The 19,902-nt window shown below is 41.1% G+C and overlaps 1 protein-coding gene across 3 annotated transcripts in view; it reads right to left on the bottom strand.

Annotated features, from left to right (window-relative positions):
• Mdga2 (MAM domain containing glycosylphosphatidylinositol anchor 2) overlaps window positions 1–9,679 on the bottom strand; it is an 819,241-nt gene extending 809,562 nt beyond the window's left edge. For all 3 annotated transcript variants that reach the window (XR_005876310.1, XR_005876311.1, XM_005072803.3), the window contains exon 1: window positions 9,312–9,679. Coding sequence is in view for 1 of the 3 variants with exons in the window: in XM_005072803.3 (XP_005072860.1) it covers window positions 9,312–9,591 (280 nt within the window). In the remaining 2 variants the exon portion in view is untranslated. The remainder of the gene's footprint in view (window positions 1–9,311) is intronic.
• Between the last annotated feature and the right edge of the window lie 10,223 nt (window positions 9,680–19,902).

Raw genomic sequence — 19,902 nt, 5'->3', positions numbered from 1 at the left:
TCAGTATTAAGGTAGAGCAATATATCCCATCATAGGGAATAGGCTCCAAAAAGCCAGCTCATGTCCCGGGGATAGCTGCTTGCCCTCCCTCAACAGATTAAGTCACATAACTGCCACCCACATTCAGAGTGTCGAGTTTGGGCCCATGCAAGTTACCCAGCTCTCAACTGTCTCAGCTGGTCCCATGAGCACCCACTAGCTCAGGTCAGCTGTCTCTGTGGTTTTCCTTCCCCATTATGGTCTTGACTCACCTTGTTCATATGATCCCTCCTCCCTCTCTATGTGTTCAATTGCTAATTCAAATTCAGCATTGTTCATGCTATACAATGAAGACATTACTCACAAGTCCTATGGTATTGTGTCTTTGCAGTAAGTCCTAAGTAAAAAATCTTGTATTCTAGTATTAAGATGATTAGCCTAAGATTTATGAATCATAAATCAAGAGGTTTATGCATCTCATTAATTTTAAGAATATAAATAAGGGTTCTAAAAGTGAATAATTCTTCACCTGCAAAAAAAGAAAAAAAACAGAAACCAAGTATTTACAAAATATAATTTTAGTTATAGTTTTCTTTTCTGAGTTTTTAATATAATCACATCATTTCTCCTTCCCTTTCCTCACTCAAAACCCACCTATATACCCCTCTTTGCTCTCTCTCAAGTTCATGATCTACTTTATTATTAATTGCTGTTACATTCATATATGTATATTTAAATGCAACATGAATAAAATCATTTTCTAGGTGTATGTGTATGTTATAATTGCTGAATGATCAATAATATCTTAAATAAATATAGCTTATAGACTTTTATTGAAGACTGGGTGAACATCTGGGGAAAATCAATATTTGTGATTTTTAAATGAGGATCATATGTCTTTAATAAATCTGTGGTGTTTCTTGGAATTATTTTCTCTCATTACCTCTTTTAGTCTTTAAATTAAGAATTATAAATACTTTATATCATATGCATAATATTCTCTTTCAAGTTGATCATGTTTCTACTGCAGCTTTACAATTAAACTCATAATAAAAGATAAGAAAGATAATTTTATGCTATGATTAAAAAAACAGGACTTATGCTTGTATTTCAACACATATATATTGAGGTAAGAAATAAATTTATCCGTAGCCATAAAAATTTTAGACACTTTCAGATAGACTGCCACATTAAATCACTTTTCCGGAAAAAAAATCAACTGTTCTTTGATCAGTAAAGTGAACAGGAAAAGCCCGTTGTCTGATGGTTTCCCATGGTGGCAGATTGCCCTGAATGGGAATGATGCTCCATAGTGAAATCCCATCAGTCCTCACCTATGCGGTCACCTCAGTGGCTCTGTGTGAAAAGAACAAGATGTTCTAGATCTTTCTGGGACCATGTTCTGCTACAGCACTTTTCATCAACGTTGTGAAGAGTCTTTAAAAGTTGTTTTTGCTCTAACTCCAAAGGAGATTGGATGTGGTTTTCACAAATGTGCCAAGATTTGGGTGAGCTCAGAATCCCCCAGGAACTGGGACAACTCTCTTACTGTGTGGAGAATGGCTCAGCTGTTTGGAGATATATCAACTATGAATCCTGGTGGATATAATGTTATCTAAGTAATTTTCAGACTATCACATAATACAATTTATTTCACAGATTATGCTCAGAATGTTGGAGGATGATGACATTGCTTTGGAGGAAAGATACCTCCTTCTTTTTGTTTTTTTTTTTTTTTTTTTTGGTTTTTCGAGACAGGGTTTCTCTGTGGCTTTTGAGGCTGTCCTGGAACTAGCTCTTGTAGACCGGGCTGGTCTCGAACTCACAGAGATCCTTCTGCCTCTGCCTCCCGAGTGCTGGGATTAAAGGTGTGTGCCACCAACGCCCGGCTTTCAAGATACCTCCTTCTAATTGAAATAAACCTGGAAGAAATGACTTGAGATTCCCAACACATTCACTTCAGGTTTTTTTTCTTTCTGTGACCCTATCCCTCCAACTGAAATTCATGTAGCCACGATCTTCTCTCCCTCTTTATTTATACCATGCCAACATATTTCCAAGGTGCGGCCAATGATGTAGCACCTTGTCTCCTCTAACCACACCAGCAACTACCTGGAATTGCTCTTTCTTTCTAAGCAGACCATCAGTGCATTTCTTATGCTCCTATTTTGTGGGTTGCATTGGTTTATCCCCTCAATAGACTTACAATCTCTCTGACTTTACGGTTCTTTTCACATAAGCACACATAGCAGGTATGCTGATTTATTGACTGCACTTAGCCTAAATCTCTACAGAATTTCTCAACCACATGTTTATGTATGTCATGTGCTTTTGTGAGATGGTCTCTGTGCTTCTTAGAATGCACATAGTAGCCTCTTACTCCTGATACCCAAGGTGGATGGACACAATTCCCAAATACAGTCAGAATTAACAGAAGGAATGCACTGAGGTTTAGGGTCAAGCCTTCCTTTCTCTATGTCCTATATCACGCAACTAACCACCAGAAAAGCAATCTACACCAGAGAAACCACAACTTCCCTTTAGCAGTATCTTATCTGTCCATCCTTTTTCTTTCCAGGTAACCAATTATTAATTAATTCCCTGAAGGTATCCTTAAGCCAACCAACAGGAATTTTTTCTCTTGTTCTTTAACCTTCTCTGATGCACTTGAACAAAGTACTAGCTACTTCAGAAAATTATTATTTTTCTGTTTTGCTGTTATTTAAAGGCCAGGTACATTTTTCTAACAGCTTTTAATTCCTACTCATTGATTTCAGATGTCAGCTGTCTGTTAGAACTCTAGGGGTAACTAACTGAGAACCAACCATTTTGCTTTCACTTAGGCATGTTTCCCATGCTTTCAAATCACTCAAGTATCCACACCTCCCAAAAGCTATTTACAAGGTGAAAATTACATATTAATAAACTTTACCTTTGATGACATGGTAACATGAAGATAATGTGACCTCATTTGGCAACTATCATTCCTTAATACAGATTTGATCATTAACAACAAGAAATACCTAATCTTTGGACAAAAATTGTAGAAACAGAACACTTATAGAAAAGATAAATAGGTTATATGAAAATTTCTAACATTTTATTCTATCATAATAAGATTTTAAATGATAAACCAACAGTAAACACATGATAGCAAAATATGTTTTTAGCAGTTGATGTTGTCTTCTGCAATCGTGACCTTCTGGAGAACATATGGTCTGCATTGTAAAATATAAATAATCAACATAATTTAATAAGTGGCATCAATAAAAAATAAAATGGCATGTTTTAAACTAAGAAAATAAATGGCATCATGTGTTGAAAAAGTAGAAAACGAGTTTACACAGGATTTATGCAAGGTGAGAAGAGAAAATGGAACTGAATTAGAATAAAACCACAAAGAGCTGAGTACATTCCCCAATAATGGACCATGAGATGTTTTAGTAATTTGTATATGAAATATTTATCCAATGAATAGGCATAAAATGTAAACATAAAATTTCACCAACAGTATCATATTTCCAACCACTGTCATAATTTGTCATAGATTAGATTTAATAATATATTAAGTCACTTCTCACACCTTTATGAATTTACATTGTCAAAAGTTATAAAATTAGACTTGAAAATGAAAATGTGGTACAGATTTCTTTTACTGTAATAAATTTTCAGTCTACTCAAGTGATATATTTGCATTGACAGTCATTGAAGCAAAGAAAAGAAATTCCATGTTGTGAGTCCATTCAGTTAATTCCAATTATAACGAGCAATATATTCACACATTTATACTTGAAATTCTTTCAGCAGAATACTTTCACTATTCTTTCAAAATACCAATCGATGAACAAAATAAGGAAAAGCACCCCTAACTTTCCTCCCCACCGGTATCACACCTTAAACTGCTGAGGAGCACAGGTCTAAATCTCACTTGCAGGATTAAGCTGGTATGTGTTTTTGCTTGCAGTTTCCTTTGTAGGTTACAATCGTTGAGCCCCATTCGTGCCCTAATCTTTCAGAAGTAGGAGGACCAGGGAAGAGAGCATGCGTGATGAATCACCTAGGTATGTGGAGAGCAACACAAGACTTCCCAACATTTTCTACATCAGGTACAACCTTAACCACAAGGCTTGGGCATAATTACATCTCCATCAACCCTATCCAAATTACACTAAAAATAACACATTCTACGAAGAATACCAAGTCCACTCTCAAGGGTAAAAAAAAAAAAAACTTACTTGTCTTGGCTTGTCACAAACGTTTTTACGTGGTTTACAGTACAAAACACAAATTACAATACACACACAAAAAAAGCATAATTGGTTATTCCCGAAATCAGTAAAATTAAGCAAAGAATTAAGATGCTTTCATATTATTTTAAGTTATCTACTATAAAGTGCCTCTTTGACCTTGTTGATTAACCTGCTCAGTCTAAACTACTTGTCAGTCAACTGTGATACTTACCCAGGGTGGACACATAGGCAGGACATAAGCAAACGACACTGTGAAAAAATAACATGACTGTTGGCCATGATATTAGTGAAACATCACTAACGTAGCCACCAGATTATCCCAAATGTCCCTAAATAATTCCAAGATGAGCAGATCACCCCAGATCCTTTTGTTTATTAGTGTTTTCATCCGAGAACTTGTATACAGTGACTGAAGACAAGGAAGAGTGAAGTTTCAGTCTGATCATAAGGCATATGGTTTTAAATTAAGTTCTCTAGCAAAGGAGGGTGCCATCTTAAAACGGCTCAATCAAAGGCAGTATTTATCTACACACGGACAGAATCCTAATCAAAATACCTTAAGATAACGTTGCTAGTTGCAGGCAACGTCATGTGACTGGGTATACTGAAAGGCGCACCTTCAGCTGCAGCCTTATCCTTGCGGATCAATGTGTTTATCAGCTTCAACCTACTGACAGTTGGAAATTTCTTCCAGAACCTTCCTGTCTTACTTATCTCCTTGTTCTCAATTCTCCTAAGTAATTTCTGTTCAGCTACTGCCTACAGTGTCATGCTTAAACTGTGAGAGATTTGAGACATTACTAGGAATAAGTTAATACAGACAACTAATGTGTCAAGAACATGTGTTTAGTAAAGAAATTCTACTTAGTGCTTTTGATCTGGGAAGCTATGAGTACACAATGTTTTAACTATTTAGGGTACCAAGCAATTGACATATTTCCACTAAAAATATATAGAACTAGAGTTTCCATTTGTAGTGGGGATTCATCTGTGCTGATTCAATAATTAAAGCTGTACTAAACTCCTGGAAGCTAAGGAAATAGGATTTCAAGTAAAAATGACATGTGAACCAATAGACCACTTTTTCTTCACTTTTTTTGGCAAGTAAATACAATTCTTCATATTGGATCATTACTAATAATTACATTCACAAAACATGACTTGACAGGAAAATGCTTCGAAACATCCAGCTCAGTGTAATTCAGGAGTCACCTAGCAGTTTTAGAATTGACATTGTGATCTTTCATGTTATATCTAATAAAGTCTTCAGGCACAATGCATAATGAATTCACCAAATTAATAATGTCAGAAAACGAGGCATAAGGTCACTGTTCTAGTTTAATGACCATTTATGTTTGATTATATATGAGCAAAAAGAAAATACAAACAAAACTAAATTCCTAACAGCATTTGGCCTAACTTTTAATGTAAGTAACTTTGGAAAATTCAAGATGGTTTAATCTGTTGCTTAAAAATATTAACCACCAAAAGACATACAAATAAGACAAATAGGCATTGTCTTATTAAAATAAAATGCCCATTCCAAACAGCCCACATGCTTATGTTACTCTATTATAAACTTTCTGCATTTTTTCTTTCAGAAATGTATATAAGTAATTTATATTACTGTAATGTTACATAAGACTCAAAATGTGATATGAACATACAGAACATCTCCCACTTAAATATATAATCCTATCCAAATAATGAAAGGCTAACAAGTACTTATAGACTAGTATCTTTTAATCAAATGTCACACCACATATAAATTATAGGCACTGTACTATTAATTCACAAAGTAACAAAGCTGATGTCAGTAAGTTCCAACTTCTAGAAGAAAACATTTTACATTTAATTTTTACGTTTAACTAAGGCTTTTACTGCCAAGATGATTGAATATAACTGGAAGATTATATTCATCAAGATGTTATGAATCCGTACATTAAAACAAATATCTCATTTTACTAATACTTAAAATCTGAGCATAAAATTCTCCCAGGAAGTAGGAAAGGAAAGGCATACTCCAGTTTAGTCAGAATATGCTTATTTACTTTTACTGCTATTTACTAAAAGATAATGATTTAAAAAGTAATACATTGTGTGTAATGGAGATGGCTTTACATCTGGTGAAAACAGGTAAGTAAAATGATAATGCATTTACAGCCTTGTAGACATATAATAGCCAAGTTCCTTCTTCTTAAAATCTGTCTTTAAAGTTGTCATGATTCTAAAAATCAGTAATTTTTAAAGATCTTAATGCAAAATGTTCAAAGCACTTTGTAGCCTTGCACAAAATCTTTTTATCTATGTCTTCTAAAATGCTTTTCAACTAATCAAATATAAACTATTCTCTTTATCATGGAAACTTAAATATAAAAATGAAATTACTTTAGGTGAAGAAAGGTCTTGATTTACAAAGTCTAGGCAATGAAGTGTGAATCAGAATTTGTGTTCTCTACTTCTGGGGGATTTTGTGAGTCACCAGGAGGGAGGAGATTGACAGGGATTGCTGGAGCCCACCCTCTGAGGTCCTCACGCAGAAATTTTGAGAGATGTCCTCCTGACTCTGAATTTCAAACAAGTTCCAAGATGATGTTTAGACTTCTGGTTAGGATTCATATGTTGAAAGACCACCTCCTATGATCTATAAAACAGATCTGAAAAGTAATATATGCATGTTTCATTTTCATCCACCTAATAGCTGTGACATTAATCATGGCCAGAGATGCTGATTAACACTTTTCACACAAAGTCAACTGTATTTCTAACTAAGTGACTAAAAGCCACATTCATGTTAACATAAAACAAGGGCCACTCTCTTCATCACAGTGATCAACTCAAGTAATGGAAAAGCGTCCTCCCTACTGATAAGTGACACAGGCAAGGGCCTCTTTAAATTTTTGATTATTGCTTATCTATGCTGCCAAGCTGTAACCTCATTCTTCTGACCAACAGGGGACTTGCTTAAGTAACCTAAAAGTCTAGGAGTAAGTCAGCAAATGGAACCATTCCTCTCTCATCCTTAAAAATCTAGCATTCCACCCTCCTCCCAGTCTCCCCACCTCACTTTTTTTTCCAGACAAGGTCTCTTGGTATAGCTCTGACTGTCCTAGAACTGGATTCCTAGGGCAGGGTGGCCTCAAAACCACATAGCTCCACCTAACCCTGCCTCCCAAGTGCTGGGATTAAAGCAGTGTGCAACCACTGCCTGGCATACCTCACACATTTTAAAGAAACAAAGCAAAAACTCCTTTTAGTTGGAAGAAACAAAGACAAACTTGAACAGGAGAGGCCAAGGACTCAGGGAACAGCTCTGAGTAAATTCCAGTTCTCTTCAAACCCCGCCCCCTGGTGTCAGTCAAGCTTTCAGGAAATTGAGCATCTCTTTTCCACATTGAAGCTCACCAAAGCCAACACTGACCACCATGTTTGTGAGGGGCTCTGAAACAGGTAGAAAAGTTGCTTTGGTTTGGCAAGGAGGGGGTGGAGAAAAGAGAAATGAACGTGCTCGGAGATGAGAGAAAGTGAAGGGATTTTGGCTCCTGCCTAGAACAGAAATAGAAAGACAAGAGAGGGAGTGGCATAAGGAGGAATCAAAGCTCTCAGCTCGGGACCACCCTTTTCTGCCTACCCCTGCCCCACACATACTATGTAGTTGCTTGCCCAGGATTGAACACAGAGTGGTAATGGGCCTTGCTGCACTCATCCACCCATTGCAAGGTTCCCAGGGAGTTTGAGGACTCCCACTCCATGGTACCAGTAATAACTCTGCAGGAAGTTCTGGAGACTAAAGGGAAATCACTGGCACTTCTACAGATACACATGCTTTCTGGCCCAGGCAGCTATTGACCTAGCCTACACTGAGTCTAAGACTATGCAGCATCAGTGTGAGTTTTTCACACATTTTCCAAGTACATAAGGGTGTGTGCTAGTCTTGGCCTGCTCTATCCTCTAAATCTTCACTTTAAACATTAACCTTGCAATATACCTTGAGAACAGAAAACTCCCTTTTCTTTTAGAGCATTGTCAGCTTGTCGCAGAAAATAAGGATATTTCAACTAACTATAGTCAGTCAAGAAAAAAAAACACATGAGACGCACAGATACAGAAGATAGGTAGGTAGAGAGAGAGAGAGAGAGAGAGAGAGAGAGAGAGAGAGAGAGAGAGAGAGAGAGTCAGTCTTAGGTGACTAAACACAAGAGTGCCAACTGCTGACAGGCAAAGGAACCAGGATTTGTTTGGGAGCACTTCAAAAGCCTTCCAGTTAATAAGCTCACGCTTTACCCTGGGTCCCTCTTGGATCTGGGTTTTCTGAAGAGCTAAGATTTTGTTCTGGTTGTGAGTGGTGTCCTGCCCTGGAGCAGAGACGCGCGGACTTTTTCAGTTCATTCATGCATTCGCTCATCCATTCACACAAACATGTCCCTTAATTGTGTCTGGCACCGAGAATCTTGCCTGCTATTTCCCCTCCCCAAGTCAGTGCTCATGGCAAAGGCTGGTACAGAATACAACTCAACTGTCACCCCATTTCCTTAGCTAGAAAACCAAGTCCTGTAGACATTCACAGAAAAGGGGGGGGAGTGATTTAAAAAAAAAAAACAACAGCAAAAAGGATAAAGAACGTGGAAAGGAAGATACACCTTCAGGGAGAGGGGCCTCCCAGGCATTAAGGGATGGGGAGGTGAAAGGGACTCAGGGGGGGTCACATTCCAAGGCTCCCTTTAGGGGAACCGTGGCAGTGACACCGAGGCTCACTAGAAGCCAAACCATTATTAAATCCAAGACTGCAAGAGCCCGTGTTCCCCCGCGGGGATAAATCAAGTGTAAAGCCACTCATTCCAGCGAGTGCGATGCTGTTGGCCCGACCCAACTCAGAGCCCTAGTCGAGGAGCCAGGGGAGCCGCTCACAGCCCAATCCGCAGCGCGCTCGCTGCCTCCTTCCAGCTCCCAATAACGTGATGAAGTGTAAATCAAATGCCACGCCAGGAGGGGCCCCGGAACGGCGCAAGTCGTGCATCTTAGATCAGCAGCCTATCTTGCCTAGGAATCACAAGGTCATGATAGCGTCGCGATTCCACTCACCGTACACTCCTTGGCCAGAGATCCCCTCCAGGAGGACTGTCAGCAGCCACACGAGACCGTACACTAAATCCATCTTCACGTGAACATGAACATATCCAGCCCAAGGGGGACGCAGTGGAACCTTCCGGAGGCCAGCGGCCAGCCAGGCGCGCTCCACTTGTGCCCGGGCCGAGTCGAGGTCCCCGGGAACTGCTCCCGGTGGGAGGAAGCGCCGTCTGTCTGTCCTTCTCTGGAGGCGGCCACAAGCGGAGCTCTGGAGCCCCACACACCCCACACTCATGCACAAGCACACACACACACAAGCACAGACAGTCTCTCTCTCTCTCTCTCTCTCACACACACACACACACACACACACACAAGCACACGCGCACACACACAAGAACACGCGCGGACACACTCCCACTACACAATACCCCGATACAAGCACTCACAGGCAAGCCGCACTCACACCGGGCGCCTGGGAAAATCGCAGACGCCTGGGAGGAGCAGGGGGCGGTGATGGGAAGCAGAGCCGCGAGGACAAGTGTTCTTCGGGAAGCGGCTCCGGCTCTCGGTGCCGGCAAGCGGCCGGAGCGGACAGGGGCCCCGGGGGCGCCGCGCGATGCGAACCGCGCTGGACAGCCGGGGAGCAGGAAGTGGCCTCTGACCCGGGCACGAAGCAGGGCTCCCTCGCCCGGGTTCGCCTTTACAAAGTAACTCGCGAAGGTCCCCAGAGGAGCGTCAAGCGGCAGCAGCGGCTCGCCGGCCCGCAGTCCGGAGCCCCCAGCCCTGCTGTCTTGCCTTCCCCCATTCCATCAGTTGCCATTGCAACGCCAATCCTGTTACACGACACAGACTCGCATCGCCGAGCGGGGAGAGGAAGAGGAGGAGGAGGAAGAGGAGGAGTGGGAAACGGGGGATGGGGAGGAGGGTGAGGAGGAGGAGAGTGGAGGACGAAAGGGTCCAGGCGGGAGCGGAGTGCCCGTCTGGAGCTCGCCAGGCACCAGCCTCAGCTGCAGCTGCCACAGCCACGGCTCTCCCAAACAGCCTTGAGCGCCCCGCCAACGAAGAGGGTGCTCCTGCCGGCAGCACCGATCCCGGGAGCCAAAAGCAGAGTCCGAGCACCGCCACTTGTAGGAGAGGAAAGATGCCGAGCAGAGAGCAGATCGGCACACCGTCCACGCGTGCCCACCGGTACCGCGCGTCCTCTTCGCTTCCGCGCCGCCCCCGCCAGGTGGAGGGGTGGGGGCGGTCGGGACTGGCGGGAGTTTAGACCCCGGGAGCCGCAGAAGGGCTTCCCTACCCGGGCTAACGGAGTGCTGGCATCCGGAGCAGAACGGAGGAGCGGCAGCCTGCTGAGGGCACCCAGACTGCGTGGTCGCCTCGCGGGCCGCAGTTGCGGCAGAGATGCCCGAGCTGGGCGGAAGAGCGCCCGGGGCCCTATGCTTGCCCGGGATCCCTGGATTGGCGCTGGGGTTGCGCGCCGCGGAGGCGAGAGGAGGGAGGAGGAGGATGGAGAAGCGGCCGACGCGGAGGGCAGGCGGCCCGGCTGCTGGGGAGGAAGGCTGTGTGTGGTCACGTTGTGCGCTACGTGCTGAGAGCGCGAGGCTGCTAGCCGCAGCCAGGCGACGTCAAAGCCGAGTGCGCGGCTCGGCAGCCTTCCTCCGAACCCCTTCTGCTTCCCTGGCTCCTCCTCAGCTCTGTTCGCCCAGGGTCAACCCAGGAGCTTATCAGCATGGACAAGTGCCAGGGGGTCTCCGCGGGGCAGTGGTACCCAGTCTCTCTTCTACCCCCTGAGGCCCTCCCTGGTTCTCCCTAGCTCCATGGGGGCGAGGGCTGGTAATTCATTTCCGATGCCGCCTCTGGCATTTGCACGCGGAAAGGAAGGGAAGGGCTGGCTACATCCTCAGACACGCGGTAATTACAGGACACCTTTCTTATTCCCTTCCTACCATCCAAGGTCTTCCCGGATCCGTTCTGCTTGGCTAGAGGGCAGAACAGGCCAAGGCATTGGGAGCTGCATCATTCTTCTCCATTTCTGTCATGTTTTAGTGGAAATATGCTCATCATAACAGAGAAAGAGTGCGGGGGAGGGAAAATCACCAGGAGTACAGAAAGGGTCGGTTTCATATGAAATGCCTCCTAAAGTTAAACACCCAAGAAAGCCCCTCTTTTTTTTTCTGCCTTTGAGATGGGATCAGCTTTGAGGTGCTTAAAATTGTCCCTATTACAAAATGATGAGAGAGTCGAAGCATCTTTTATTTGCATCAGAACAGGTATAGAACCAGTTCACCAAACTGTAACAGGAAATATCTGAGACCATCTGAATTGCTTTGATATGTTTCTTATTCAAACTAGTGTTTAATGCCTACAACCCACTTAGCTAAAACGTGGTAGGGAAGTGAGTGAAATGGTTAAATGCGTGCATTTATACGTGTGAAAAAGTTATTGTCAGGAAAATCTCGAGTACAGTATTCATTCATCTGTCGCCATAATAAACTGGGATAGTGCACTGCCACTGCGGGGTCCTTCTATTCATGCAGTACTTCTGCTGGGGACTGGGAGGGGAGGACTCCCAAACACTAGAAATGAATAGCCCTCAGTATTTTCACCATCCTTCCCTCACTTAGTGAATTGTGAATACGATTTTTATAGGGTGTGAGCTAGTGCTAGCTCTCTTGGTTTACAAGGTACAAAGAACCAAGAATTGCAGAGGGGCCCCATGGATGGCTCACAGTGTTGAGGACCCTGTATGTAAGAGAGACCACTTTCGCTAGATGGAGTGAAGTATCACTTGAGAAATGGAATTCAATGTAAGGTATTTCTGAAAGAAATGACTGAAGTTCTCTTACTGATCACCTCAGGGTGGAGGTCTTAGGATTTTGGCCTGTTAGAAGTATCTCGTTCATACACACTGCAGCACAGTGGTTTCCTGGGAGCGCATTTCTCTTACTTGCGAGCTCAGGAAATGTCTTATGCGGGGCTCTCTGAATTGTTCTTATCGTGTACTTCACCTTCATATTTACACTATACATTTTAACCCTTAGTTATGAAATCACAGTCTTTGAAAAACTCTAGATTGGAAACATTTACCATCCTAACCAGTGTATCATTGTGGTAAAGAAACCAAGAAAACTGTGTGTGGTTCTAACATCATTGGTCTTTAACACTCAACATCATGGGCATGGGAACTTTATTTCCATTGACTCTATAGCTCTGCATAGATTTTAAAAATTACCACAGAGTCCTCAGCAATTTATGGGGGGGAGGAAGAATTTGAAGTTTGGAGACAATGTGGGTAACCTGATCATTTTGCAATTTGTTTGAATAGTTGAATTAAAATATAGGAAAGAGTAGGGTATACTTACACTATCCCAATTAATGGATAAAGGAACAACAGACATGATTCTTCTATTCACTCAGAGTTTAGGGACAAAATATATTGGCCAATAAATGTATTGCCACTGCAAGTGTTATCCATATTCTTAGAACCCAGAAGAGTGACAATTTAGCATGCAACCATGTATTGTATTGCTCATTAGTAAGAAGGAAAAGTGCACTATACTTAATATATGCTTTCACTTCCCTATAAAATATGTAGATAGCTTACAGAATAAATTGGCCAGCTTATTTATTAAAGATACTAATTTCTTCTTCAAATTCAATCTTTTTTCAGGCTGCACTGACAAAGCAGTGATATTGTAGTCACACCTTAGCACTGGCTACTTCAGGCCTCCAGGTGGTGAGCCTGAGCTGAGCCTGAAAGACAGGCAGGAGATATCTTAGCAGATAGAAGGTACTGAGCCAGAGACAGCAGCTCCAAAGCTTGTTGTGGAATCAATAGCAGGGCACAATATGAAGCCCAGTTAGAGGAAGTCCCTACAGAGGTAGTGTGATTTCCTTCTTAGATCACCATTTTTTTAAATTTCTGTATTGAATGTATCTGTTATGGGGGATTTACCACCTTAAGTAACCCTCTGTTACATTGCTAACACTATCCACTCAACAGTATTCTGTCCAATAGTGGACACTATCATTGGTGATGATGGGTCACAAATACCTTAGAATTTATCCCTTGGCAACTTGAATTAGTTTAGTCACCTGTTGCACTTTAATTAACTACAGTATCATCTAATATTAAGTACTTGTTTAATATTTAATGCTTCCATCTCTAGTCTCTAATATATGCATAATGTTTCAACCTAAATAGAGGGAGACAATGTCACTGAAGGTTTCTTAGGAACCACTCAAGGTAGTAGGAAAGAAATAAGATAAGATAGAAAAGACAGACCTGGTAGTATGTACCTGTAATCCCAGCACTCAGCAGGATGAGGAAGGGTGATGGGTTCCAGTCCAGTATGGACTACACAGTAAAGACACAAAAATTGAAGTGCTAATGCTGGAGATAGAATTGAGAAGGGAAAAGGCAGAATACCAATGGCAAATCTGCCTTCAATTTTCCAGTCTAGTCCCTTATCATAATACAAATACTAGGCCTTGAGTACTATATTTATTCTACTTCCTGGCAGACAGTTATATCACACAAACTCAAATCCACACTACACCCTGGGCCAGATGATAAAAGGAAACAGGAATGAGAAGAATCATCACTGATCTACATGAAATCTTTTGGAAATTCTACTCACAGATGAAAACCCATATTTAATTATGTTTGCCTCAGTGATCTTGGTCACAGATTCTGAACCCACATCGTAGCTTGTTATGCACCTGATGATTTTCGACTACTGAGAAAGACAGGAAGCACAACATTGAATCAGGGATGTCCTAGCTGGTCCCGAATGTAGGGGGCAAGTAGTGACACTTTAGCAATGGAGTCTGCCTGGCAGTGCTAGGAGTGAGACAATGAGGAGTTTGGGGAAATAGGATTGACCCTCAACAAAGCTTTAGTGTGAACAAAAAGAGCAGGAATGGCAAGTGCTAATACTAGAACTGTGGAAATTAAGCTGAATGCCCCTTAAATGGACTGAAACTATCTAAAAGGAGACATTCGGCCTGGATGAGCAACAAAACCCTAATGAAAACCCCTGGACAAAGCAAATCCAGAGTCCAGTAAAAAAGGTAGGTGCCTGACAAAGACATAATATGCAGATGCTGGTCTGGGAGGATGCAGATGGTGGGGCTAGGGCCTCATATTCACCATGGCTGTCTCTGAGAGGTGTCTGGCCAGCTGAACAAAATCAAGAACGTTGAAGGTCTTCCCAGTCTTTGTTCAGCTTAAAAAGCAGTAGTATAATATGGAGATCTTTCAGTCATTTTGTAAAGAGTGTTATTTCCTTATGTGCTATACATTTTGAACACCAAGCATTCTAGTCCTTAGTTCTAGATACCCAGGATTTTGTGACCTAATCCAGATTTCTGTACCATTTATAATCTTGAATCTGTGGTTAAAAGCCTACCACAGATAGTATAGCTTTGATAGTTTTACTAGTCTATCCTAGATTAATTATAATTCTGTTTTCTTGATAATCTGACTTGAGAGTCCATGAAATAGTATCAGAAGAATAAGAATTCAATGAATAAAGTGTTCTGTACAGGGCAAGAGAATGAAGTATATAAGGAAGGAACTCAGCATTGATATCAACATATACTGGCCTGAGTCATACGATGTGACCTTAACATCCGTATCATGTAAAACATAAGGAGAAGGAATGTATTAAGACTTTAAAATAAAAATAGCATTTATGAATGTACCACATTCTCTGTATCCATTTTTTGGTTGAGGGGCATCTAGGTTGCTTCCAGGTTCTAGCTGTTACAAATAACGCTGCTATGAACTTAGTTGAACAGATGTCTTTGTTGTATGAATGTACATCCTTTGGGTATATGCCTAAGAGTGGAATTGCTGGTTCTTGAGGTAGACTGGTTCCCATTTTCCAGAGAAACCACCATACCAATTTCCATAGTGGCTGTACTTTTCCACTCCCAACAGCAATGGAGGAGTGTTCCTCTTTCTCTGCATCCTTTCCAGAATGAACTGTCTTTGGTGTTTTTGATTTTAGCCATTCTAACAGGTGTAAGATATCTCAGACTTATTTTGATTTGCTTTTCCCTGATACTAAGTGTTTTTCAGTCATTTTAGATTCCTCTATTGAGAATTCTCTATTTAGTTCAGTCCCCCACTTTTTGTTGAATTATTTGGTGTTTTGGTGACTAGTTTCTTGAGTTCTTTGTAAATTTTGGAGATCAGCCCTCTGTCAGATGTGGGGTTGGTGAATATCTTTTCCCATTTTGTCTTGTTGACTGTGTTTTTTGCCTCACAGAAGCTTCTCAGTTTCAGAAGGCCCCATTTATTAATTGTCGATCTTAGTGTCTGTGCTACAGGTGTTATGTTCATGAAGTGGTCTCCTGTGTCAATCCATTCAAGGGTACCTCCCACTTTCTCTTCTAAGAGATTCAGTGTGTCTGGATTTATATTGAGGTCTTTGATGGAGTACTACTCAGTGGGAAAAAAACGCAATGGAATCTAGAAATTAGCAGGCAAATGGATGGAACTAGAAGCAACCATCCTAAGTGAGGTAACTCAGTAACAGAAAGACAAATATGGTATGTATTCACTCATATATGGATTCTAGACATAATGAAAAGAATTACCAGCCTACAATCTACACCTCCAGAGAAGCTAGGAAACAAAGAGGACCACAAGGTCCCCACAGTGAAACAGAAAGGAACAAGAGCCTCTGAGCAAATGGAGAGTATAGGGGAGAGGAAGGGAGGGAGGAGAAAAAGGAGGGGAGAAAAGAAGAGGGAAGGAGGACATGAGGTATCAGGAAGATCGACTGGGGAGAGGAATAGAGGAGAGCAAGAAAAGAGACATCAATAGAGGGAGCACTATAGATTTGGAGAGAAATCTGGCACTCAAGGAGTTAATTTTAATGTACTAGAGCTTTCATGTATGAGGTTAATGACAAGTAATTTCTCTCTTGTGTAAACTGACATCTTACCATCTCCAGTTGTGTGAATATGGTGAAACATTGCATTGATTGTCTTAGCCAGCGTTCATCTGCCCTACTTCTGTCCAGTCACATCAAACGCTGCAGATTTCCATGCACTTTATCTGGAAGGTTTTGGTAGTTCACTATTTAGTACCATCTCAATATCTCCTGAAAACTTGAAAAGTTGAGTGTGCAATTCTGCTTCAAGATTATTTTTTCAAGTGTTACATTTCTTGTTGTATCCTTGGAGAACCTCACAGCTTAAATATTAATAAAGAGTGTTTCCTGCATATCACTGTGCTTGGCTTACTAGCTTAAAGAAACCACATAAGTGTGAAGAAAAACTATGACTTTGGGGGCATCAATAAACCAGATTAAAGACAGATTAAAAACCAACATCTAAGTTACATCAGAAATTTTGTTGAAAACCTAAGCAAATCTGCCTTTTCTGATTAAAAAAGTGATTTGATTAATCCACAGATTGGGTATAAAGGACTTAAATAGAGTTCAACAAAAATTTTCCATGAGATTTGAAACTATGTACAGATGTCTAGGCAATAGAAAACAAAGGTCAGGAAGTTTAGATCCTAAAACAGGTGATGAGCTTTATTTGGTATCCCAGCACATATTGAGAGAAATGTAGATTTTTCACAGTTTCCATCAGGTTTTTTCAACTTGAAAAAAAAAAACCTTATCTCAGCCAATGATAAAGTAAAGAGTAAGCTCAGGGGCGCATGGGGTTAATTTGTTAAGATCTAATTGAGAGACTCTCTGTATTTCTCATGCACAGATCTCTTTCTTTCTCACAACATGTGGATTTGTTGGGTGGTAATGGAGAAAATTGTCCTCCTGCACCGTCACTGCAGACCGTCTCTACTTGAACTCTGAGCATCGGTCACTTACCATGCTGTATCTGAGGCTCACATCTTCACCTACACCAATGGTTCAGAGTACCACTATGTCCCCCTCTTTCAGCCCCAAGCCCTCCCAGCCCTTCAACCACTGCAGTGCGTCACATTCACAGTTTTGAGGCATTTTTTATTTGATTATTTTTTCAATTGACATACATACACCAGTTCCTCATCTCTCCCCTTCTCTCCCACCTCCCCCCATCCTACCACCCATCCACTCCTTAGAGTGGGTAAGGCCTCCCCTGAGGAGTCAAAGAAGTCTGGCATACCAAATTGATGCAGGACCAAGTCCCTCCTCTGCGAATCAAGGCTGAGCAAGGTATCCCACCATAGAGGATGGGCTGCAAACAGGAATAAATCATGATTCAAAGAAACTTTCTGCATCTGAAATTCTTAAACATAATTAGCATGTCTCTCTCTATTCCCTCTCATACATGTCTTCTCCCTTGCTTGACTCTTCTCACTGGAATGCTCACACCAGCTCAAAAGTACTTTTATCCTTGTAAAGTTATTAAAATGGACCCTAACAGCAGCTCCCATTTCCTCCATTCTCTAGTTGACAGAGACACTACTGTAGTTTGAATCTTCTGTCTTATAGCTAAGTGAGTTAAAGATTAGTCTGGGAGTTCTTCTTTCCTCTTCTCACTATCTGTCTCTCTCTCTCTGTCTCTCTCTCTCTCTCTCTGTCTCTCTCTCTTTCTCTCAGGCGTGTGTGTGTGTGTGTGTGTGTGTGTGTGTGTGATTGCTTCCCCCTTCATTCCAGCTCTTTCTCTGAAGGGATGCTCAATTTCAGTAAACAAACAGCCCTAGAGTAGCAAGAATTACAGGGAATTAATAGTAGCTCAAATATAGACTGAATAGAGAAACGTTTTAGAAGAAAACCACTCACCAACAGAGGTAAAGAAGGAAATAATGCATCTTCTACTCAAGGAAATAATGGACACCCCAGCAGCTCCAGAGAGCAAGCAAAGATGGGAGCACATTTCCTCTACTTTGAAATCTTGACTCTCATTTATCTTGATTTCAATTGTTGGCCATCTACAACTGTAAGAAAATAAGCTAGCATTGTTTTAAGCCACCTAGATTTAGATCACATGTTACAGCATCCCCAGGAAGCAAAGGTATAGACTTACACATACCCACAGGTGAAAAAGTCACTGGTACACTGTCTGAGGTTTCTAGAACCTGTCTCCAAAAATCCTTTCTTCAGTGTGATTTTCATCTAGGTCATAATGGAGTCTGCCTTTCATAGTCTGAGCAAATCAAACAGTGTTTGTAACACAGAAGTTTGCAGACCTGTAACACATATTACTTGTTCCAGGATAACATGAGATCCCAAATGAATAATATTTAATAAATCATTAAGAAAATAATTAAATAAGCCACAATGAATCAGGACAACTAAAGTCATAGACTCCTAGTCCATGCTTTAATTTTCAGTGAGGTGCTGGAGAGATGGCTCAGTGTTTAAGAGCACTGAGTGTTCTCATAGAGGACCCTGGCTTGACTTTCAGCACCCATGATGTGGCCCACAAATGTTTGTAACTCCAGTTCCAGTGGGATCTGATCTTCTGGACTTGAGCACTCATGCATTTGCAGAGAGGTACATGCAGGCAACATATGCACACAAATAAACATAAACAAATCTCAAAAAGGTAAAACTTTAGTGAGGTTACTGACTCTGTGTAGGAGCGAGGATGTTGTTGAGGTAAGCACAGGAGAAGAGGGTGTCAGTTGTGGTCTCTGAGGAGCCTACTGATTGTCAAAGGCCTGGAAGAGTATTCCTCTTCTGTGTTTTCTTGCTCCTTGCTGACAGGAAGGGAAACTTTTATTCATGTCTATCTATCTCCTAGGGCCAAGACTTCCAAACATTTTTCTTAATGTATTTTTACTGTCAAGCACAATAACAAATTTATTGTCTGTGTATTAGCAGATTTACTCACACTACATTTTTTCATCATAATGCAAGAACCCTCGCCAGATGCATTTTTCTCAAATATTATGTTGCTTTATTTTAAGTGATACAAAATAATTTTACATGTTTATGAGTACAGTATACTATTCTAATACATTAATATAATGTATAATAACATATAAGTATAATTGGTTTATTCATCACCTTAAATCTTTGCCATTTCCTTCCTTGTATTAAAATATGCCATCAACTGTCAACTTTAGTTATCCCATAATACTACAGAACATTAGAAATCATCCTTCTTATCCAATTGTGCCCCTGGACTCATTTTATTTTATTTTATTTTAAAATTTAAATTACAAACAAGGTTACTTCACATGTCAATCCGAGGCCCCTGGACTCATTATCCATCTTCTCAACATTTCTTCTTCAAACCTTGTCAATTTCCAATAGTCAGTATTTTACTGTTTACTTCTATGCCATCGAATTTATTCGCTTCCCCACAGAAGTAAGAATAGCCCACATTTATGTTTCTGTCTAAACTATTTCATGTCACATTATGCCCCACTATAATTCTTCATGTGACCACAGGTTGTATTAGTTTTTTATGTATTTCATTATTTTATTATTTTTAACTTGATAGTAGTCCATTTTCTATGCAAACTATATTTTATCAGTCATCCATCAGTAGACAACTAAATTGAGTTCATAGTGTAATGTGGTACACATATGAATGGAACTAGCTAGTTTTCATCTTCTCTTATCCCCTTCCCTTCCTCTCTTTCCTCCTCTTTTTTCTTCTTTCTGCTTTATGTTCCCATCCCTCTCCT

Source organism: Mesocricetus auratus, unplaced genomic scaffold, assembly GCF_017639785.1.
Source record: "Mesocricetus auratus isolate SY011 unplaced genomic scaffold, BCM_Maur_2.0 Super-Scaffold_15014, whole genome shotgun sequence".
Classification (NCBI taxonomy): Eukaryota; Metazoa; Chordata; class Mammalia; order Rodentia; family Cricetidae; genus Mesocricetus; species Mesocricetus auratus.
The sequence above is the reverse complement of the archived record's forward strand: the minus strand, read 5'-3'. Positions and strand labels throughout refer to the sequence as shown.